General features: G+C 42.0%; 1 protein-coding gene across 2 annotated transcripts in view; it reads right to left on the bottom strand.

Annotated features, from left to right (window-relative positions):
• The window catches only part of LOC146661770 (DIS3-like exonuclease 1), a 34,780-nt gene that overhangs the window by 3,390 nt on the left and 6,978 nt on the right, over positions 1-24,412 (bottom strand). For both annotated transcript variants that reach the window (XM_085418247.1, XM_085418248.1), the window contains 14 exons: positions 22,581-22,709; positions 20,943-21,064; positions 19,343-19,510; positions 17,588-17,666; positions 17,305-17,478; positions 14,369-14,538; positions 13,674-13,835; positions 7,430-7,677; positions 5,318-5,410; positions 4,947-5,235; positions 2,279-2,514; positions 942-1,096; positions 588-766; positions 352-497 (listed from right to left, as the gene is read on the bottom strand). In XM_085418247.1, coding sequence (XP_085274373.1) covers positions 352-497; positions 588-766; positions 942-1,096; positions 2,279-2,514; positions 4,947-5,235; positions 5,318-5,410; positions 7,430-7,677; positions 13,674-13,835; positions 14,369-14,538; positions 17,305-17,478; positions 17,588-17,666; positions 19,343-19,510; positions 20,943-21,064; positions 22,581-22,709 — 2,350 coding nt within the window. The remainder of the gene's footprint in view (positions 1-351; positions 498-587; positions 767-941; positions 1,097-2,278; positions 2,515-4,946; positions 5,236-5,317; positions 5,411-7,429; positions 7,678-13,673; positions 13,836-14,368; positions 14,539-17,304; positions 17,479-17,587; positions 17,667-19,342; positions 19,511-20,942; positions 21,065-22,580; positions 22,710-24,412) is intronic.

A 24,412-nucleotide genomic window follows, 5' to 3' on the forward strand; every position in this document is an offset into this window, starting at 1 on the left:
CTTCAGCAATGCAATTAACTTATTTAAAGCCTGGTAGAGAAAAGATTCGGGGTTTTAGCCGATTTTCCCTGCTCACAATAAATGTTTAAGGAATTAGTTTAGTAAATTTATACAATTTAAAACTCATTTTGAGGTTTTTTAAGAGAAAATAAAACTAGCGTGTATACTGTTAAATATACATTGATTAGCGTGCAATTACATCTTCCAACAAATTCATTCATTGTCATAAACTTTGAATTCGTCTATTAAAAATACACGAGTGGTTGGCCGTCTGTGAGCTGCTGTACAGCTCCATTAAACAAAGGAAAAGAAGAAGACTGCAGAACAAAACACAGGACTGAAGGTTCTTACTCTGGGATAAACACCAAGACACCGTTGTCTCGAATGGAGTAGACAACAGCGTCAGCCACACAGCACGGGTCTGTCTGAGGGTCTCGTTCTCTGAAAAACAGACACTGAAACAGTGCTGTGGATCGCATTTGGGCTGCCTGTGCTGCCTGCAAATGAAACACAGACGTCAGCACAGCTTCTGTTAATAGAGTAAGAGGTGAATCATTGAAAAACACAAACAATAAAACACCCCTGACCCTGTTCTTGCTGTTGACATGGTGAGCCATTTCCTCCACTTCTTTGTTACTGGCTGGTGCTTTACCAGATACAACGCCCCTCTGCATGTGCAGGGCTGCGGTAAGAAGGCGGTGCACGACAATGTCTGCGTACCGACGGATGGGTGAGGTAAAGTGTGTGTAGCGATCCAGAGCCAGACCTACGACAACGAAGCAAATATCAGCACGTTAGCCTTCTTTCTAGTTCTCAGTCGAATAATTCTTCACAAACAACAGACGTTGGACAAGTGTGTGCAGACGTGTGATGGATGGACTGACCCACAGTCACACTGAAACTCTAGTGCAGCCAATAAAAGCTGTGCAGCGGTATCGTACCATAATGGTAGTATTGGTCTTGAGGATGAGCACCAGTGGAGAAGTACAGAGCCTGTGACATAGCAGTGGTGGCCATCATTCTGAACAACCTGTTCACCAAGGGGTCCTGTGGGTCCACAGCTCGGTCCAGTGAGGCAGCTAAAGCCTTGTTGGACCTGAAGGAACAGAGCCAGAAACCAGGGATGAGTGAGGCCTCTCATCTCAGCAGTCAGTGACACAAAGCTACTTGCATCACCATGTCTCTTGTCCTGGGACCGGTTCTGCTGTTGGTTTAACCCCCCCCCCCACAATCCTCCAACCGCACATTCATATTTTGTTTTCAAACTCCATTGCAGTTCATTCCACGCCTCAGATCCTCAGACCTTTTGTAAACAGTTAAACAAATAAAAGTTAACTGTAATAGATTACAGGTTGTAATTAAATAAATCACTGCCTCTTTTAAAAAACAGAAAAACAAACCATCTTTAATTATTTGAGTTGTTTGTTTTGTTCCCGTGTGAGAATATTCAACACTGCTCTCTGTGCAAAACGGGTTTAAAAGCATAAACAGCTGTGGGATCCTGTTTGTCCGGGATTTGAACCGGGGAACAAACTGCGGCAGGATCAGCGTTGTGCCGAGGTCGGCATCGCCGACAGCATGTGTTCCCCCTGCGTGGCGAGCGTTCGCTGGGCACGGAGTGTGGATCCAGGTTACGCCGCCTCCATTACAAACAGTCAGACGTGGAAGTAGTGATGTTTTAGTTTTGTAAAAAAGTGAAACCTGAGTGTCGTAACATTACCATTCAGTTTAAGGGTTACAACAGAAAATGAAATATTTATTGTCCTCTCGTGGTATCAGACGGGATTATTTTAACAAACGAAGGACATTTTGCCTGATAATTATATTTATCCTGTAACTTTACTGTGTAAAGAGCTAAAACCTCCAAAGTTTCAGGAGTAGTTAGTCGTTATAAGAAGTGTTTGTGAACTGAAAATCAAGAATGTGGGATCCTGTTTGTCCGTGATTTGGACAGCCCAGCGTGTGCTCCCGACGCAGGGGAAACTAATTCTGTCGGGGAGACCGACCTTGCCACGACAGCTGTTGTGAAGCTGAAGCCAAAGGCAAGATATGCTTCATCATATGTTCTAGTCTTTGGTTTGGAAGCATATTTGGCTTCAACCTCAACCTGAGCTGAAGGAACATGTCTTCTTCTTGTCTGACTGCTCATGTGACACCTGAGTGTGTCCCCGTGTTATCAAACATTTCAGGTTCACACACTTGTGTGTCTGAACATGATGTGCGTTGGACTACAATATGCATTTCCTCAGTTTCTATACTGAACAGTCAAAAACATTACCTGGTGTCAATGGTGAAACCTTTGGCCTTTGCAGTGTCCACCAGCTGGTTGAATAGCTCCTGTTGTGGTGGTGGGTGACACCTTAGAAGGGCCTGGTTGGGGAAAGCTTCCTGGATCTTGCGGGCCACCCAGTGGTTGGCGTAAATCATGCACTCTGCCACGGTCTCATGGACCTCCAGGGGCTGACGAGGGACCAGGGCCGTAATGTTCCTCTCCTCATCCAGCTGGGCACCCACCTGAAAAGGGAAAATGCTTCTAACGTGACTTCAATGAAAAAGAATATGAAAATGCATCAGTGGGCCACATTTTACTACAGTTTACTTTAACTCAGTTGAACATGCACCATTCCACCGGAACAAATGCTGCACGGAGAACCAAATGTGAATGAATCTCAACCTGAAAACAGTCTACTGTCTTTCCTACGTTCAGCTCTCTATCATACCAGTAAGAACACATATCCCTAACAGGCACACAGCTCTGCTCATGGGCACAGAAACTCCACCGATCTGCTGTTCATGCTTTTTGTTTATAGTGGACAGCCAATCAGAGTTTAAGTTAGCTCAAAGGAAATGTGCCTTAAAGAGAGAACAAAACTTTTCTCAGACTAAGGATGAACTGAGGGGACCCAAAGCACTTCAGCAGGAACCAAAAGAAGCCAGAAAGTTTGGATTTGAACACAGTTTTGGCCGTTTTATATAATAGATCAAGATGAAACATCTGTTGTCCTTATCCTTCAGGACAACAGATGTTTCACCAGCGGTCAATAATCCAGCTTTGTCAAGATAAGAACTTGATTTTTGGGTGGCAGCTCAATCATTAAACACACTTTTAGAAATATATTGGTTTTTCCACTATCCCAGAAGCAACCCGAGAGAATCATTTTTACTTCATATCAATATTCTGTGTGCGTACAGCCATAACAGGAATGCAATAACTGAATAATAAATAAATCCAAGACATCCTATTAGAGAGCATCTTATAGAACAACAGGAATTGTCCATATGAGGTTTTAACAGATGGCCGACCAGCCGCTGTAGATAAATGGCTGTGATCTAATGTGAAAACTGTCAGTGGTTTCACAGTGGAGTGCTTGGTTTCTTTATTCCAATATTCTCACTGAAATGACTTTCTGATAAAATGTTTTCTGCTGAGGAACGTGTTCTGCTTAGACGCCTGATTTTAAAAATAACGTCTCTATTAGACCGTACTATAATTTATTATCGATGAAAAGAAATATATGGTATCCATCTGTAATTCTGTAAATAACACAGCAAAAAACCAAACTAAACATAAAGACCTGGAAGACTCCTGCGTCTAAATTCATTCAGTTATTGTACTGAGTCCTGAACATGTTAGAAATATGGTATCTAAGCAGATTCTTACTCTGGATGGCATTACCTTGGCCTCCAGTAACGCTGTGAGGAACCTTGGAGTCATGTTTGACCAGGACATGTCCTTCAATGCACATATTAAACAAATATGTAAGACTGCGTTCTTCCATTTGTGCAACATCTCTAAAGTTAGAAATATCCTGTCTCAGAGTGACGCTGAAAAACTAGTTCATGCATTTATTACTTCCAGGCTGGACGACTGTAATTCATTATTATCAGGATGTCCAAAAAACTCGCTGAAAAGCCTCCAGCTGATCCAAAATGCTGCAGCAAGAGTCCTGACAGGGACTAGAAAGAGAGAGCAGATTCCCTTCATTGGCTTCCTGTTAAATCCAGAATTCAAAATCCTGCTCCTCACATACAAGGTCTTAAATAATCAGGCCCCATCTTATCTTAATGACCTTGTAGTACCATATCACCCTATTAGAGCACTTCGCTCTCGCTCTGCAGGCCTACTTGTTGTTCCTAGAGTATTTAAAAGTAGAATGGGAGGCAGAGCCTTCAGTTTTCAGGCCCCTCTTCTGTGGAACCAGCTTCCAGTTTGGATTCAGGAGACAGACACTATCTCTACTTTTAAGATTAGGCTTCAAACTTTCCTTTTTGCTAAAGCATATAGTTAGGGCTGGACCAGGTGACCCTGAATCCTCCCTTAGTTATGCTGCAATAGACCGTGGCAGCTGGGGGATTCTCATGATGACGCCGAACATCATCATCACCTCTTTGTCATCATTATCACTGACTACATGTTTATAGACCAATCTCCATTTAATCATTAGTTATCATTAATCCCTGGCCCTTTTCCACAGGTGTCTTTTGACCTGATTTCCTCCCCTCGGCTGTATGAAGTGTTTCGGGGTGACTGATACTGAATTTTCTAACCATGATGTCATCTGACAAAATGACCAAACACAGAGGTTAAGTCAAACTTTCACTTAGACAGAAGCTTAGAAGGGAGAATCTTCTGCAGCTGAAATGTGCGAGAAAGATAGTGGTTCCAGTTTTTAATGTGCAGAATGGATTTCTCTCCACTGAAGCTATGTGCACGGTTTACTTTGTTTGATTCACTTCAGATTCATTGAATCATTTTGTGTCGTATGTTAGACGTCAGTAGTGACGATGTGTTAGGGTTAGACACTCAGCTATAACATGCTTACGCTTTCAATTAAGAACATGAACCTTAAATGTTTGCAGTCTTTATTTATATAGTCTTACTGTTAAGTACACACATTACCAAAACACACAAAATACTCTATGAAGATACAAGAAACCAATCATACCTCCACTCCTTCCAGCTCCAGCGCTCCTCCTCTGTCCCTCTTTGCCCGAAGATGTCTGGCTACATGTGTGAGCATCTCAAGTGCCTCAGTGAGTTGAGCTAGCTTAGAACCCTTTTCCTGAGGACCCAGGTTGGCCAGTTCCGCTACCTCAACCTGTTCTCCGTTGAGGAGCGCCTGAGCCAGCTCGTAGTGGAGCTGATAGGAGGAGCGGATGAGTGTACGACCATACCAGACCTCTTGGACTTCAAGGGATTCTGCGTCAAGCTCCCAAAGCACGCTCATTGCATACCTGAATTTGAAAGTGTCAGTTACACAACTAGCATGCATTTTAAGCATATGAAAATGAAACGTGTGATGGGAAGTCTACTAACCTGTCAGCACCTCCCAGCAGTGAGCAAAGGTCTGCGCTGAGAATAGCAGGCAGCATGTCGTACCTGCGGTCTGCCAGGTAGTAGGTTGTAGCCCTTAAGAAGTGACATAATAAATATAAAAAGGCAATGAGATCAAAGCAGCAGCTTTATCATCTTCTTTCTAATCAAAAGTGAGACATAATTTGAAAATAAGTACTAAATATTCAGAGTTTGTTCCACCTTTGTCATTTTCATCCTTCTGTTTATTAATAAGTCAGGAAGGATGAAATAAATAAGCAAAATGTTTTTCTTATGATTTAATAAATATTCCCCATTTTCTGAAATAGAATTTAAGGCTTCAAACCACAATCATGAGATTTTAATTTACTTCTTTAAAGTGTGGAGGCGAGCTGGACAGGTGGGTGATCTGCACGCTGCTTTGTGGACAGCTATGAAATGTAAAATGGAATTTTAGAGTAAGTCAGAGAGAAAGCAGAGGACCAAAACTACATTAAAAATCACAACATAAAAAATATATAGTAAGATTTCAGTATTATTTTATAAGTGCACGTTGTTAACAGTCTACACGGAGTTTCTCTCCTCACTCGGCTCTCAATCATCTTCTGTACATGCTGCTGCTGCTGCTGCTGCTGCCTTTAAAAAACGACATGCACTTCATGGACCTTCTTACTAATTTATCTGCAGACTACACTTTATCAGATACATTTTATTAGCACTGGGTTAGACACTTCTGCCTTCTGAACACTCCTTTCTTCACTTCCAAGACTCAACAAGGTGCTGAAAGAATTCCGTAGAGATTTTGGATTATAGCGAGATTACACCGAGATGACAGCAGAATGCATTTGCTGCAGATTTGTCGGCCGTTCAGCTGTGACACAAATTTTTTTGGGCTGCTTCCCTGTCACATGGTGTCATCGCTGCATGTTCCCAGGAAGGAAAATTTGTGGAGATCAAGTGCAAGCATTACTTTTGCAGCCCCGACCTTCACTTCATTTACTGCAGATATTTTAAACTCAGTTTTATTCATTTGTACAATACAGCACAAAATAAATAAATAAATCAGAACATGTGCATATATCTGGACATAAACACAGATGAATATCTTCTTGTTCTATTACTGTGGTTCAACTGTCTTGTATCATCATCCTCTTTATTAATAAGATGCACTGAAAGCCAATTATAGACAAACCATTAACATCAGGTACTCAAGGTCACATGCCATCATGTGACCTCCGGTGTTTTCCTGACACCCGTAACTGTACAAAGGGGATCTGAAAACAAATGATGTGTGACACACTGTTCTTTACTTCTACCACTCAGTAGAATAAAACTAATTTAGTTGGAAGCGGACTCATTTTTCCTTTTTTTGCTGCATGACCTTCTGGTTGAATGTTGTGTACAAGTATGGCTGCCATGTCCCGTAGTAATATATGTTTATGAAGGCCACAGTGAAAATCACTCAGGCTTTCCCACAGCGGAAACATTCCCCTGTCCTGTTAATGGCATCGTACTCAAAATGAGCACAAGTTCTTCGTAACAACATGGACCACTGTGTTCTGTGTGTAGCAGTTCTCTACTGTGAGAACCCCAACCACCTTTTAGCACGACCAGCATTCGTCCATTCGCACACATATTCATACAGCGCGTTAGTCTATACCTTTAAGCATTTTCTCTCACATGCACACTCACACTAACGGATGCATCCAGGGAAATTTGGGGGTTAAGTATTTTGTGCAAGGTGACTTTAACATGAAGCCCGAAGGCACCAGGGATTGAACCAACAACGTGCTGACCATTGGTTCAATTCCTGGTGCCAGTGATACTTTCAAAGCCATCATGGACCCTGTGAAGTCCTTCTACATGTGATTAAATGATAGACATTTAAGGCTTAATGCTTCACATCAGACACGAGCCTTATTTAAGGTGGCCCTCTGTGTTATTTATAATTGCGCTACAAGGCATGCTGCTGATGCAACATTAATTCAGGCAACAACTTTCTTGCCTCTTTGTACTTCTGAAAGTTCCTCTGAACACTTATGCAAGATGCTGTAATTTTCTTTTATCCTTTTATATCCCACCTACTCTACCCAACCACTCCAACCAGTTCCTCACCTTGAACGTGCCTCCAAGTCTGTGAGCGAACCCTCTTTGACAAAGTGAGTGACATCAGCAATGTGAACTCCCAGCTCCAGCCTTCTGTTGGGGAGCTTGTGTACAGACAGCGTGTCGTCTACATCTTCACAGCCGCGTGGATCGATGCTGAACACCAGGCGACTGTCCCTAAGATCCCGCCGCTCTGCCACCTCAGAGGGGTCTACCGTCCACGGCTTCTCCAGAGAGTTGACCGGCATCTCTCTCAGCTGATGGCAGACGGACAGGCACAGCTAAGCAGCCGCATAGTCTTTTGAACTTTTCACATTTTGTTATGATTCTATACAAAACATTAATAATAATAATAATAATAATACATTTTATTAAGCGCCTTTCAAAACACTCAAGGACACTTTACACAAAGACAAAGCAAAACAGTGTTTCACTTTCAGTTGCTCCCTTGTCACAAGGGGTCACCACACCTGATAGCTCAGCATCTTTTGATACGGCAGAGTTTTATACCAGATGCCCTTCCAGGCACAACCCTGATTTGTATCTCCGGTTGCAATCGAACCAGTGACATTTTGCCTGCAAGCCAGTGTGTAAACCACTGATGAAAAAAGGAAAGAATGAACTATTCCACATATTTAATGATTCTTTAATATTTTGTTGATTTGATAATAATAATAATAATAATAATGGATTGGATTTATATAGCGCTTTCCAAGGCACCCAAAGCGCTTTACAATGCCACTATTCATTCACTCTCACATTCACACACTGGTGGAGGCAGCTACAGTTGTAGCCACAGCTGCCCTGGGGCAGACTGACAGAAGCGAGGCTGCCATATCGCACCATCGGCCCCTCTGGACAACAATAGCTATATTGCAATCTTTAAAACCTTTGGTTACTATGGTAACTCTCTGATAACCAAGCACTCTCTGATGTGACCAATCACAGAAGCTCTACTGCCACCCCCTTTATAACATAAAAAGTTATGAATGATGTTCCAGTCTATGATAGTGGACTCATCTGTGCTTGTCCTTTGTTACAGCCCATTGCAACCCTTACACTCCTTACAGTGGAAATGCAGTTGTCTTCAGGTGTTGCCTAGGTTTAACTGCCGATTGTCTACACCTGGTGAGGTGTGGCTAAAGGCGTTCCTGAAGTGGTCTAGTCCAATCACCTTCTCCAGGCCAATCAGCATTCATGCTGTGTCCTCGGTTATTCTTCCTTGTACACGCCTCATCTCATCACTCATGCTCCATTCAACCATTCCACCACCAGCTTCCAGGCTCTCGGGGCTCCTGCTCTAATCCTTTTCACAGACGGGGTTCTGTTCCGCTGAGATAGGCCATCTGAGTCTAACGGCAAATCACCTGTTTAAATTCTGTTCATCAGTAAATCAATTTCATTCTTTCAAATAACCTCTCCTTATTAAAATATCTGTACTGTATTTAGTGATGAACAATTGTTAAACTCTGGTGTTTGCTCCCATAATTTCCCTTTTATTTTGACGCTCTCTGCTCTTTCCTCTTTCACCTGATCTCTGACTGCGATTGTTTGGAGGTGAAAACCAAACATCACCTGGGTTTCAGAAAACCAGAGTTACCCTGGTAAGCAACCATTCTCTGTATCTCACTATGGGAGATATAATCTACTTCCAGGTTGTAAGTTCTTTATCCTTAACAAGGTATGGAGCAGGGTAAGCCCACACTAAGGACTGAGTGTGCCAGTGAGGATGCAATAATATCAAAAACGCATAACCTAACAAATGTAATAGATGGTCCTCTGGTGAACTGTGAAGGTCACACTCTCAGTAGCCTTCAACAGCCACACAGACAGATACACTCAACAAAACAGGAACACACAGATGCTTCAATCTATGCAAAGGAGTGCAAGACACAGAAAAGCGCTATATATGGCTACATTTTCAGCAATTTACCGTTTAAAAGTGGGTCCTGCATAAACAGGATGTGGACCAATTGGTGCATTCCCAAAGTAAATGTGATACGAAAGAGTAGCTAAATGCAGTTTAATAAATGGAAAATAATCCTCTCTTATTTAGCTAATCCTGAAGGAAACATAACATGTGGAACAGAGTTAGGAATGGGTACCGGCAATGTTCCCTCGAAGCTGTGTGTGTGCACAATTGCGCACTGCTGGCACGGTCTCTGCGCACAGAAAATCTGCGTTGCGCACAAAAAAAAAAAATCTAACCTGAATTGAAATTAAAATCAATACTTTAACAAGTCTGTTTTGCAGTGTTAGTCAGTGACTGGCTGCTCCCGTATGGGATCCAGCCAGTAATGCGATTCACATTCGTATATACGCAGCTAATCAATGTCGTTGACAGGCTCTGACAGCGTCCTTATGTGCCGACACCGGTGTTTTAGCGAGCAAAGCGGCGTGGCGACGTTTAGTGTGTGTCAGAACAATGAGGCGACTGCTGAGTGTTACAGGTGTTACAGCAGTGACACATCTGCTGCTGTCAGGCCTGCAGGTATCAGGCTGTTGTTCTCCTTCATCTCATAGTTGACAGAAATTATTTTTGGAGTGGCACAAATAATTTGTGTGGCATCAGATTTGATGCAATTTGATGATTGTTCTCTAAATAATTTAAAATGTTTATTTAAAAAAAACGCCTTGGCTGCATTTTTAGGTAAACAGCTGCAAAAAACTTTGTTGTTTGCATAACTCAGTTACTTTTTTGAAGAAGTAACTATATAATTAATTACCCAACATTGGTCATTATTTACTGTATTTTGCAGACAGAGTTACAGACTCTCTCCCAGACCACAGACTCATAATACAAGTCAGAGCTTTATGAAAAAAAAACAAAAGAAACTTGTGTTTTCAAAATTGGAGTTCAAGTTATTTTTACTTCCAATAGTGTTAACATGCTACACAGGTCATGAACAAGATTTTTTTGTTTTGTTTTTTTAAATTTTCATTGTAAGTGGGCTAAAATAGTTAATTAAAAGTAGTCTAGCATAAATGTAAATGCTGTAATTTTATTATTTTAATAAACCATGTAACTTGCATGGATTCAATGCTGGCGTCACCACAGTGCACACGTCTGCTGTTGCTCACAGTGGTCCAAGGGATCGCTCAGGGAGTTTCTGTGTTCGCTCAGACACATGAAAAATTAGAGGGAACATTGGGTGCGGGTATACCGGATACGGGTGGCTTTTTTTTTTTCTTGAGATGTCATACACTTTGGATTCTAGCCAATCATTTTACGTTTCCGAGGATAGTAGGCGGGTCCAGGTACGTATGTTCTTTGAGAGCAGAGCTACAGATTAAATGTCCAAGGCAAAGCGGTCAAAAGTCTGGCTGTACTTCACAGCAAAATATGCAAACTCAGCAGCAACAAGTGCTTTAAGGTGATACTGTGATACTGTGCAAAGGAAGTAACACCTCGAATCCAATGAAACACCTGGCAACGCTATAGCGTTTTTTTAAAAGCAGAGAAATGCGCCGTATTTGATAGCTTGCTGCGAGACTTCACACCGAGCACATCTGCTGCGGGTGGGTTGCCTGTTATTGGACCTGGAGTTAGCAACATCCCCCAAAAACCCGAAGAGGAGAGTCCTGGCCCCTAGCCCTGCCAGTGTAGCAGACGGATGATGATGCAGCAGCAACCGTTCTTCTCTGCGTGAGGAGCTTAATGTTGTTCGTGTGTAATTTACGTTGAGTAGGCTAACCACGTTATTACATTAATGCATGTAAGGTGAACTAGCAAACACCGTCGTAGTTACATGCGACTGTCTTCTTGTTTGATAGAGTGATACCATACATGCCCTGTAGCTGCAGAAAAAGCTAACACCGTTATCTTTTTACAAAAAAAACAAACAGCTAAACATGTTTTCCATTATTCACCGGTTCCAAACAAAGTAGGTATGTTGTATCAAAAGAAAAGGCTAACTTGGTTATCATTTTGCAGAAAAAAGAGACTGCTAAAAATAAAAACATAAGAGGTTTTTGGACAAAGTTTGTGTTCTCCATTCTTTAAGCAATTCAATTCAATTTTATTTATATAGCACCAAATCACAACAAAAGTCGCCTCAAGGCGCTTCATAGATACAGAGAAAAACCCAACAATCATATGACCCCCTATGAGCAGCACTTTGGCAACAGTGGGAAGGAAAAACTCCTGTTTAACAGGAAGAAACCTCCAGCAGAACCAGGCTCAGGGAGGGGCGGGGCCATCTGCTGCGACCGGTTGGGGTGAGAGAAGGAAGCAACGGTTAGAGCACCATTTAAGCACCCGCACAGTTTCAAAAGTACCGGTATCGGATAAAACCTAAACGATACCCATCCCTAAACAGAGTATAGATAAGGAATCTCTCAAATACTTCATAAAATGAGCATGTAGAAAGTGATCTAGCATTCTGAATGTTCACAATGACTCTCAGAGAGAGACCTGCTTCATTTTAAATCAGCCACTCGTGTGCCACGCCCAGAGTGCTGACCATTTGGGATGTGGAAGAAAAAAATCACGCCAAGTCAATGTTCAAAGGCAATGGTCATGGCCAGTAGTGGAACAGAAAAGCTAGTTCTGCCATCAATGGCCTGATGGGCCAGTATGGGATCTATAAAAATGAGAGACAGCTACTCCTCCCTCACCCCACTCAGTATCACTGGTATGAGGTTGAGAAGGGGAAAATGCATACAGGTGCCCTTATCAAGCAGGTGGCCAATGTCCTGAAAGAGCTTAGCCAAGTAAGCTGACAGTAGGGTGACCACATTAAGGGTTATTATGGACCGAGCTGTCAACTTGCAAACCTTTTGGTCATATAAGTCTGTGAAGGTTCTCCGTCATCCAGGTCATCGTAGTCTAAGGAGCTTGGAAAGAAAAGCGTCCAAACTTCTATAAGTTCCTTGAAGACGTTTCACCTGTCAGAAGCTTCTTCAGGTCTAGGAGTAACTGGTGGAAAGAAAGGCTGTTGGCTCTTTTAAAGGGACAGTACCTAACCACTGGTACAGATATGTTGATGACACATGGGTCAAAATCAAAACCCAGGAAGTAGAATCCTTCACTGTTTACATCAACGCTGTGGATAAAAACAAAGTTCACCAGGGAAGACACAAAGGATAACAGTATGCCATTCCTGGACTTTGCCGTGCGCATTAAAGAGAACGGAAACCTCAACATGAAGTTTACTGGAAGCCCACACACATGGACCAGTACCTCCTGTTTGACTCCCATCACCCTCTGGAACACAAACTTTGAGTAATCAGGACCCTACACCACCGGGCAGAACATGTTCCCTCTAAGCCTGAAGGAAAAAAGAGGGAACACACACATGTAAAGGAAGCTCTTAAAATGAGACAAGACTCAGCTGTCAGAAGACATAGTTTGAAAGAGAAGTAAAAGAGGCATCTATGTCCACTGTGAGCGACCATCTTTGAACAGAGGCAGCGGCTTACGACACCAACTGTCTGCCATCTATAATCCAGTTTTGAGATCCCTTCCCAGACGCTTCCACTCACATCCTGGGCCATCTGACCTCAGGAAATCACATGATAGGCTGGGGCTAGGATTCACAGTGGGTTCACCCGAATACTTGGCTGATTGTGACCCACACCCATTTTCACACCTTGGCTCGTGTGATTAGGTAGAGGATCATTAGGGGGTCCATCTCTCCTGGGGGACACTCCCATAGGGCTTAAAATCTGGGACTCTGCACCAGTTTCTCCTAGAACTGAAGAAACCTCTCAGATGAGAGGTGAAACATCTTCAAGAAAAAGTCCAGACTCTTTTTTTCCCCAAGCTTTTGGTATATGGAGCTGCTAGGGTTCTTTCACTGCTTGGTGATTTGGTAATAATGTTTTAATAATGTCCAGCTGTTTTTGGACAATTCTGAAGCTTATTAATCCTTAACAATCAAAAACCTACATCCAAAGTACAACCAGAGCTGGGAATTAGTAACAAAAACATATTTTCTGAAATTACTTAACTTACTAGAATCCTGCAAGTTTTATCACACAGGATGAAGCAAATTACTCACCAAAGTATTTCCAAACTGTGTAGATGGGTATTTGCCACCATTTGCGTCAATTATGGTTGAATTTAACTGTTTAATTGCAATTTATAGACATCAAAAAAAAAAATCACATTTTATCATATTTATATTCACAATAATTGCTGATGGGTTCACAACAGCTAAATACGAAAGGTGAAACATACTATATAGGCTTGTGGAATTTGCCTTTTAGAGATGTAAAAACTTGAATTTATCTCTAACGTAGGTGCTCTCACCTGTGCGTCTGAGAAAGGAAGAATATGGATGCAGTTCTCTAGGAGGATGGTCTGGACCTCAGTCTCAAGCTCTCCAGCTCGACCCAAAACCCGTACACTATGGCCGTTGGGATAGAATGACGTGCTTTCCCATGAATCAATGCGCACCACAACTCTGTGGTCCTAGGTGAGGATGAGAAGACAGGGATAGAAATGAGACAGCACTTAGTAAACACTGGTCACACTATGAGACAAAAGCATAATGCTATAGTAACACTAGAGACTGGAGCGCAAACAAGATCGGTGTTGCTATGTGCAATGAATTTGCAATATTGTTGGCTTTGAAATGCTTCTTTGGAAGACGGGGACTAATTCTGCAACTACTCTCAGTCAGTTACTTTTATTTAAAGGGTGCAAAACACCAATCAAATGGTGATAAGATGGTCTGGAGATAGAGTCCTGCTTTTCAAGGCAATCACCTTGAAAGCGTTCATCCAGAGGTTGACAGTGTTGTATTCTCAACCTTTGATCGACCAGTTGGTTGCCGTAACTACTTGTAATTGAACGCTGAATGCAAAATATTCACTGCAATCACTGGAAAAGCAGCGTTTTTTCTTTGTTACAAGGCAGGTGCCGTCCTATTTTTACTCATGTGACTAAGCCATAATGTACATCATGAAAATAAAATCAACCTATAGATGTAAGTCAAGTCAGACCTGCAGAGCTTCAGCCTGTTGAGTACTGATGCGGATTTTAGGAATACGCTGGTCCCAAGGTATGGTCAGTATCCGCTGGGAATTCCTGCTCTGGGACTGAATCCCATCCCTAGTGGGGAAAGTTACCACGTAGTCTCTCCAGTTCCTCTGCAGGATCCCTACAATACGACCTGTGGGGTTAAATGTCAGACATCAGTACAGAGAGACATTTATGGAGTAAGTGAGGATGGACTCGATGATTGCGGTGTAGAATTGCATCATCGTCCGTGTTGGCAGGTTGAATTTCTTCAGCTGCCTCAGGAAGCACATCCTCTGCTGAGCCTTCTTTATGACGGAGGTGACGGAGGCTCCCACTTCAGGTCCTGGGTGATGGTGGTACCCAGGAAGCGGAATGAGTCCACAGAGGTGATGGGGGTGTCAGTCAGGATGATGGGGGGGAGTGGGGCTGTGTGCTTCCTGAAGCCCACAATAATCTCCACTGTCTTCTGGGCATTCAGCACCAGGTTGTTGTGGCTGCACCAGGACACCAGACGTTCAACCTCCCTCCTGTAGGCAGACTCGTCCCCGTCCGAGATGAGTCCAATAGCGGTGGTGTCATCTGCAAACTTGATTAGCTTGACAGACTGGTGGGTGGAGGTGCAGCAGTTGGTGTACAGGGAGAAGAGCAGAGGAGAAAGAACGCAGCACTGGGGGGGAGCTGGTATATACATATGTACTACATAATTACATATGTGTTCATTCATAGTTTTGATGCCTTCAGTGAGAATCTACTATGTAGAAGTACCAGGCCATGACAGAAAAACCACTAAAAAAAAGGCGTGTCCACACTTTTGACTGGTAGGGGCTTCAGGTGTGCTTAGTGAATACCTCAGGCACCAGAAACCCAAGAAAGAGGAGCAAGAAGAGGAACCATCATGGAAGGACAGGATCCTGCACAGTACCACCAACAGATAAAAGAACTAGCTCACATCCAGAAATCCTACCAGTGGCTGGACTGGACTGAAATAGAGCACAGAGGCACTAATAATGGCAGCACATGAAGCCATAAGTACAAGATCCATAGAGGCTGGGGTCTACCAGACCAGTCAGTCAAGACCCCAGATACAAGCGTAAAGATGCCCCTGAGACAATCCAGCACATAACAACAGGGTGCAAGATGCTAGCAGACATACATGGAACGCCATAACCAAGTGGCCGGCATAGTATAAAGGGAATATCTGTGCCGAGTATGGCCTGGAAGTCCCGAGGTCAAAACGGGAGACGCCCCTTAGTGTGATGGAGAATGACCGAGCTAAGATGCTTCGGGGCTTCCAGATACAGACGGACAAAATGGTGATGGCTAATCGGACATAGTGGTGGTGAACAAGCAGAGGAAGACGGCTGTAGTGACAGATTTAGCAATCATCAGGAACATCAGGACGAAGGAACATGAGAAGCTAGAGTACCAAGGGCTCAGAGAAGAGCTTGAGAAGATGTGGAGGTGACGGTAACAGTGGTCCCCGTGGTAACCTGAGCACTCGGTGCGGTGACTCCCAAGCTAGGCGAGTGGTTCCAGCAGATCCCGGGAACAACATCTGAGATCTCTGTCCAGAAGAGCGCAGTCCTGGGAACAGCAGAGATGCTGCGCAGGACCCTCAAGCTCCCAGGCCTCTGGTAGAGGACCTGAGCTTGAAGGATTGACCGCCCGCAGGGGGGGGAAGTTTTTTGTCCTTAGGACCTCGTGTGTAAAAATAATAACAATAAGAAGGGTTAACAATGGTCAATTGCCTCCAGTTAGATTAAAATGTATTTTATGTGTTGCATATTTTTTATGTAAAAACACAGGGTGTTCCCATTAGCCAAATTAAAAGTGTGACAAGCTAAAACAGTATTTTTGCACCTGAACTATCCCTCCCTGTTCTAGGTCTGCCACAGCTGAAAAGATTATTGATTATTTGTGCGAGTCCACGTGTATAGTTGCAGGAGTGTTCCTCGCCTTTTGAATACTGGGCCCTGAGTTGTGTGCTTAATTAATTAGTGTTTTTCTTTCTTTCTCTCTTTTGTCATTTGCGAGGTTACACTGGCAAACTTATGGGGCCCCGTCTGTCTCTGTTCTGTTGTGTTTGGTAAAGGGAACTGTATGTTAGTGGAAGCTCAGGATGCGTTCCCTGCCATTTGTGTCTCCTAGACTTAAAACTTTCTTTTGTATTGGACGAAAGAAAAGGTGTCAGACGTAAAAAAAATTCTACAGAAGATGAACAATATCTGCCATGTCATTAAAAAGCAGGAAAAACCAGCAAAGACGTGACACAGAACCTGAGAGATGCATTTGGCCCTTGAGTTGTTCGACGAAACTTCATCGTTATTTGAATCTCTGGAAATGTGGCTGTCAAGAAGCTATTCCCTGACGAATGGAACCATGGAGAAGAGGTTCAGTTGTGCCAAATTACACCAGAACTGTAATAAAAATCAGTAGCAACTTTAAAAAAAAGTTTAATTGTGAATGCCTGTACAGAAAATAGCTTCCAAATGTTATTTCACCCAAATATGTTCTTATAATGTTGCTTCATGCAGGTGATATAAACAAGAATGGTGAATGGACTAATTCTTATACAGCTCTTTTCTACTCTCACCCAATCACCCCATTCACACAAGCACTTCCTTCTATGCGTTTAAGTGCTTACTAAGCAACATTCACACTCACTATACTCCAATGGATGCATCGGAGAGCAACTTGGGGTTAGTATCTTTCCCAAAGATACTCGGCTTGCAGACTCGGGGAGCCACGGATCGAACCATTCATGTGGTTCGATCAAGATGCTTCATTGTTTTCATTACTTATTTGTGAGATATCCTGAACATATTTTAGGCAAATCAGACAGAAAATATAATACACAAAATATCATTAAATACAAAAATAAATCAAATGTGAATGAATGGAGTACAAACATTCCCACCTGTTGGCAGAGGTGTACTCTCATTGTCCTCTCCAGTTTTTTCATCCCCATCAGTCAGGGCTGTGTCCCTCCCTCTCCACTCGTTCTTGGGCAACAACTCCACCACAACCTCGTCCCCATGCACCGCTCTGTTTCGATTTTTTCGACCATACACAAGCACATCCCAAGTCAGATCTAAGATGGATAGGGGGGGTCAAAGTCGGGAGAAGAGATCAGAAACGTCTAGCAAATATAAGTTTAATGTGTCTGTTCCACCTGTTTTGAAAATGTAAGGCGTTTTCACCTGTGCTCTTGGTTGAGAAGTTCTTCGGCCTGACGAAAGCCTCGTTCTGTGCCCGATGCTTGTTAACATTCAGTGTACCCTAGTAAAAAGGAATGAAACAAGACATTTACTCTTCTGCCACTGAGGTTGTGTTAAACAATCTGGTGAAAAACTCCACTGCCTTCTCTTTGTGACATCTCCATACCTGCTCAGGTACAGTTGGGGAAATAATTATCACTGCTGAATTTGTAGGTTTCCTCAGTTACAAAGAAAGAACAATTATTCATGTTATTTCTTTAATGTTAGTTTCATTTAATGGAGAGCGATAGAATATCAACCAAAAACTGTCTGTGAAGGTTCTCAGTCATCCAGGTCATCGTAGTCAAAGGAGCTTGCAAAGAAAAGCGTCTGGACTTCTTTAAGTTGCTTGAAGACGTTTCACCTCTCATCCGAGAAGCTTCTTCAGTTCTAAGGTCAAATGGTGGAGAGTCCCAGATATAAACCTAGAGGGAGTATCCCCCCACAGAGGGACAAAAGGACCCCCTGATGATCCTCTAATCGCCTGAGCCAAGGTGTGAAACTGGGTGTGGGTCCCAATCAGCCAGAGTTTCGGGTGTGTTCATTGTGAAACCTGGCCCCACCTTATCATGCGAATTCCTGAGGTCAGATGGCCCAGGATGTGAGTGGGCGTTAAGGCGTCTGGGAAGGGATCTCAAAACTGGATTATAGATGGCAGAGAGTTGGTGTCGTAAGCCCCGCCTCTGTTCAAAGATGGTCGCTCACAGTGGACATAGATGGCTTCTTTCACTCCTCTTTCAAACCATCTGTCCTCTCTGTCCAAAATGTGAACATTGGCATCCTCGAAAGAGTGACCTTTGACCTTTAGACGCAGATGTCCATCTGCCTCAGGAAACTCTTTCTCCCCATCGTCACCCTCTGACTACTCCACTTGATACCAAGAAAAGTCTTACCACTGGCAACAAAGGTCTCTACCCCAAATACTAAGCCATGTTTTGCTTGGGGACTCACTGAAAGTAACTTGCCAATCCCTTTATGACTTTTTAAAATAATAATAATAATAATAATGATGTGTTTTTTCTGTCTCTCTCCTTTAAAATTAAACTGCAAGAAAACTTAGAGACAGTTCATATCTTCTTCATTCAATAACAGTCCTGCTCTTCATCTCATTTTCTTTATTCGTCAGCCCCTCAAATACTCCTACCTCCTCAGCACACTCCCTACACTCATCAGTGTATTTCGTTAGTATAGATTAGTATATGTATTAAAGGTACCTGCAGTTTCTCTGAAAAATGAACAGGCTTAAAGCTACTAAAATATTTAAACGTTGTTCCTGCAGTTGTTTTAAACTCGTGTTTTAAAGAGAGATCCGGTATACTTAAAACAGGAGTTAGAGAATTGTGGATCAATATGTTTGTCATTGCACAAGATGATCAGATCTTTAGCATGAATGCTCACCTCTGTTTTCTACACACACACATCACTGATCACATCACATGCTCACAGAGACACATTCACATACACACACATCACATGTTCACTCTTGCAGAGACACACGTTCACATGTGCGTGTCTTATCTGTCGCATCATTAATGTTGATGTTTGTGTGACCACTGAAGTTAATAAAAGGGCTTTGAGGGAAGGCTGGAGTTGGGCTAAGATCAGATGAAGACCTTCTCCCCTTGCAGCAAGTAAAAGAAAGCGCTGAGTCAGCGGGGTTTGAGCGTTAGACCCAACAACAGGTTGGTACATTTTTACCTGAATGTAACGTTCAGACTTTATACCAGCCTCCAGGACTTCAGCGGGAAGATGTTCGGGAAACTCTTTCTCCCCATCGTCGCCCTCTGTCTCTTGTTGTGCCTGAGAAATGGAGCTAAACAGTTCATGGGCTGCCTGCAGATCTGACCAGAAGCTTTGCAAATAATCCTGGCAAAGGAAAAACACACAGGTCAAGAAATAAATTACTTCAGTTGGCCTTCTTAGCTCCAGTAACATCCCTTCAAGGGCCTAAGTTTTGGATCCTCTTCCACTTAACCTTATCAGGTTCGAGAAAGAGAAATAGAGTAAAATCTTTCAAATTCACCTCAAATCAACAGCCAGATGCTTAAACCTTTTGATACAGTTAGACGTCCTCAGTATTAGTATTACAATAATAGTTAAATAGATATAAGAACTGGTTTCAGAATAAATAAAGCGAGTTTTTGGAATGGGCTTCCCAAAGCAACAACCTCAACCCTGTTGTTAATTGTTGGACCGTGCTTAAACGCCACGACCGTTTTAGGAAACCAACCAATTTAAATGAATTCTACCAATTCTGGTTGAAAATCTCTGTTTTCAGTGACCGAAAACGCCGTTTACGTGTGGACGAAAGGCGCAAACACATAGAAAAATCTGCGTTTTCAAAAATACCCGGGTACGTATGTTTGGATAAAAATATACAAATCTGGCAGCAATGTATCAAAAATGTATCACAATAGAAAGCGATGTAATATTAATTTCACGGCTACTAGCATGTACTGCTCTTTTTCCTTTAAATAAACATCAGACTTGATATCAGTCCTTATTGAGCAATGAGTTTACTCTCTGACCGACTCGTGTTTGCGGCGTTCCAAACACGTTGCCAAGAGGGAAGATGCAGAGTACCTGTGAAGCCAAACATATAATATCAATACCCATAACATGGCTAAAGGCTGTTTCTAACCTCTCTTCTTTACTTTAACTGTCATTTATTGACCATTTTAAATGGCGATACCAGTGTATCGACAAATAGGTAAAAAGTGTAACTGTTTTTTTCTGACAGAGCTCGGATCAATCAGTGCAATTACAAACAAGGCTGTGACCTTCACCTTTAGCGAAATTCTCATTTACATACTAGTTTAATAGTTTTCTGACTCATTGTCACTGTGTTTTATACAACCACAGCATGCTTGCTAGGCTGACATGAATTGAAAAACAAAGTGCAGCTCTCCGTATGTAAACAGACTAAATGCCACATATATTTACATTTTGTCACTTAACCAAGAAATCATGTGTAATGACCGAAAGTTTGACAACAACCACCAATTTCACTTCTAAGTGAGACTGTTCTAATACTGCTGCCAAAAATGTAAGTGTTTCAAAAACCCATGCCTGCTACATGCTACAATAGTCCCACTGAAGATTAGTGAAATAATACAGACCAACCAACTGTTCCATCATATAGGCTCCAACACAACGACTTTAACACAAAGAGCTGACTTTCAGTTTTAGGTGTTCAAACCACGTGTTTCTCTAAATGCATGATGATAAATCCCTGTAAGGTGGCTACATATAAGAAGCCGATATAGAGTAGATGGTATTATAAAGGTATTTCATATACCTGGACGGAGATGACGTACACTCCAGACGTCAGGCTGCTGAACTGAGCTACGGCCTCAGGATCCTCAGTGATCATCACTATATTCATCATTCCTGCCAGGTGGTTGTAGTACCACACTGCAGCTGAGTACACACACACACACACACACACACACACACACACACATTAAATGAACTCACAAGTTTAGCATAAGATGCATGAAAGCAAATTGCCCGCTAAAGCAATAATCTTTAACATATCCCACTAAGTTTTTGCTGTTTTGTAGGTGGAAGTTATGATTTCACACTACTTGTAATTCAAATGGTGCTTCCACAGAAAGAATATAAAAAATAAATAATTGAGTGCCTTATCTATATAATAAACACATTTCATGAGAACACACTGCACTTCTAGCTTCATTTGTTGGCACAACATAAAAGTTTGTCAGATCGTGATTAACATTACAACCAAGTCTCTATTATTAAAAACACTCATTAAATCCTTTTGGTGCTTTTCTCTATTAAACTGGTATAAATATTAATCACTTTTAAGCTGCCATTCACAAGTCCTCCTGACTTCTTTGTTCCTGCACTTGTTTTCTACCTGAAGTGGAGGAAAAACATTTTTGAAAATGTTAAAATGACCCCTTTACCCATTGAACCCCTATTGGGACAAAACACTATGAATGCTCGATTGACATCTTAGCCAGTACGTGTGCTCTAAGTGCCATATGCATCTGCACCGCTGGCCTGTTGCACAATTTGAAAGAAAGTTCAAATGTAATGTTTACATTTTTAAATCTCCCAGATGAATTTTGCACACGTGTGAACTATACATTTATGTCACTTTCACAAAATATTTTTTAAACCCAGAGACTTAACATTTTTAGAAACACAATTTCCTTTCAAGAGTTGCTGAGCAGAAGTAGTCAGCAGGTGCAGTCAAAGACATTTTGTGTGATTGGATGATTATCAGGATGTCCTAAAAGCATCATTTGAAAAACCTTCAGTTAATCCAGTCCAAGAACAAAAGAACATATTTCTCCCATACTGGCTTCCCTGTTAAATCCAGAATTTAATTTAAAATCTTCTTACACAGAAAAGTCTTGAATAATCAAACCCCTTTTACACACCCACTTTACTCTCAGGCTGCGGGCTTATTTGTGGGGTTTACAAAAGTAGAATGGGAGGCAGAGCATCAGCCTTCATGCCCTTTTTTGTAGAACCAGCTTCCTATTTGCACACGGGAGACTGACGCCCTCTCACTATTAAGATTAGGATTAAAACTTTCCTTTTTGATTTATAGTTAGGGCTGGATTGAGTGACCCTGAATCCTCCCTTAGTTACGCTGCAATAGGCAAGATTGGGGACTTCCCATGGTGCAAGTATTTCATCTTTACTGAAGAACTGAATATGTTTTATTAGCATAATCTCCATTATAATTAATGAGATTTACAAATTTCACCTAGTGAAACATGTAACGTCACACTTTGACCCAGAAAAACAAAATGAAGTCAAAGAAGTATAAGTAGAAGAAAAAACATGACAAAGAGGAAAAAATGAGAAAGGAAAAGACTCTATAGACTCTATTTCTATGCTACATGTGCTGCAGCAACTTGACTGTACACTTCAGTGAGTGTGGTAAATAATGAGCACTGACCTGGTCTGCCATTTTTCCTGGCTCTCGCCCTTCTCTCGTGGACAGTAAGAGTACTTCTGAAATTCATTGGCAAACAGCACGCAGTCGTGTCGAGGGTCTTTGACAAGGGTTTGCAGCCGCTTGTAATATCTGCACAAACGCACATTACAAAAACAAGTACATTCAATAAAATCATAAATTACACTCAAGAAAGCCTCTCATTAGTTTGGGAGAATGGTGGGGATGTTAGGAGAACGTTAACCCTGAAGCACGAGGGAGAAAAAATAGACCAACGTATGTTGACTTTTCCTAACATAATTTATGTTCCTTTGTTCATTTTGGCTCATTTTTTAAATTCACTCTTGTTTGTAAAAATCAAAATAAAACAAAGACTTGTCTGTCAGATAATATGCATTAGACCTAAACATAAGATCCTGATCTGAAATTATTGAAAGAGGATGACACCTGGCTTTGTTATCCTTTGAGTTTCACAATAAAAGCCCAGTTGGTGAACTAAAGCAGCAGATTGCTTTTTTCTGAAACATGTTGACTATGTGTGAACACTATACTGCACTAACTTTAACGTGGCACATTTCAGAGTACATGTAGTAGCTGTTTCACACTAAAAATGAACACTTGTACTGATCAAACAGATGAAATAAGAAATAAAGGCCTACAAATGCCCCGATCACTAGTTGAGTTAATATAGATGATGTATAGAAAATTCAGCGATTCTGCAAAGTGAAACTGCAAAGAGAGTCCACGATGAAGCTTTTTTCTCTTTGCTGTGTACGTTAAATTCAATGGAAAACAGTAAGTAGTGATTCAGTATGACAACTCTGTATGTTTCACCAGATGTCCACCTAACGCTATCAAAGTGAAGCCTCATCACATTAATGATGCAACACTCTAAAATGGCTGTGTGAGCACAAATCAGGAATAAACTGGACTGAAACCCGAGTTCACGTGGGACTTCTTATTTACAGTGCTCATCAAGTTTGTCCAAAGCGCTCCTGCATGTTTATGCTGGACACATATTTCAAGTCACAGGCTGCGTCTCTTTCAGCTTTGTCAGCAGAGCTCGGATATAATGAGGCTGACCCCTGGTCAATGTCTACAGACATGTGTAGCTAGGTTAAGCTGGGCACACAGCTAACAGCTTGATTATGAATGCAACTCAACATTTCAAACAGAGCATCAGAATGGGGAGGAAAGTCGTTTAAAAGACTTTGAGCACGGCTGGTTACTGGTTGCAGATGAGCTACTCTGAGCATTTCAGGAAGCAGGTGCCGTGTTTGGGGATAGTTAACAACGCAGACAAGTTGCATTCATTTTAATGACATCACCACTAACTGCATTTTAAGACATGCAGTTAGTGGTGACAGGTTAATTGGAAACACTAAATTGCCCATAGGTGTGAATGCAGAAATGCGAGTGTGAATGGTTGTGTTAGTCCTGTAAGACTGGCTGACACATACCCAGGTACTTATATTCAGGTGAAGAGCAAAATGAACATTTAGGGTACAGCAGAGAGTAATTTGTGTGACAGCTGTAGTAAAACCCAATTTGTGTTTGTCTGTTTAGGTGACTTCCAAGCAAGATACGTGGAGGAGCACCGGCTTGGAGAAGGAGGCTGTGGAGCAGTGTTTGCTGGCTACCGCATAAAGGATCATTTACCAGTAAGTGTTCAGATGGTGGTAGTAAGACAGGCAGTAATGCAGATAAGGGATAATATCGTAAGCTGAGATGTATGCTGTTTTACACCTTTAATGATGTCATACTGAGGAAATGCTCATCAATGCCCTGTGTCTTTTAGGTGGCCATCAAACACATCCCAAAGGGGAAAGTGTACT

The sequence above is a fragment of the Rhamphochromis longiceps genome, linkage group LG9 (assembly GCF_057381845.1).
Source record: "Rhamphochromis longiceps isolate RC_006_pf linkage group LG9, R_longiceps_female_GT1.1, whole genome shotgun sequence".
Classification (NCBI taxonomy): Eukaryota; Metazoa; Chordata; class Actinopteri; order Cichliformes; family Cichlidae; genus Rhamphochromis; species Rhamphochromis longiceps.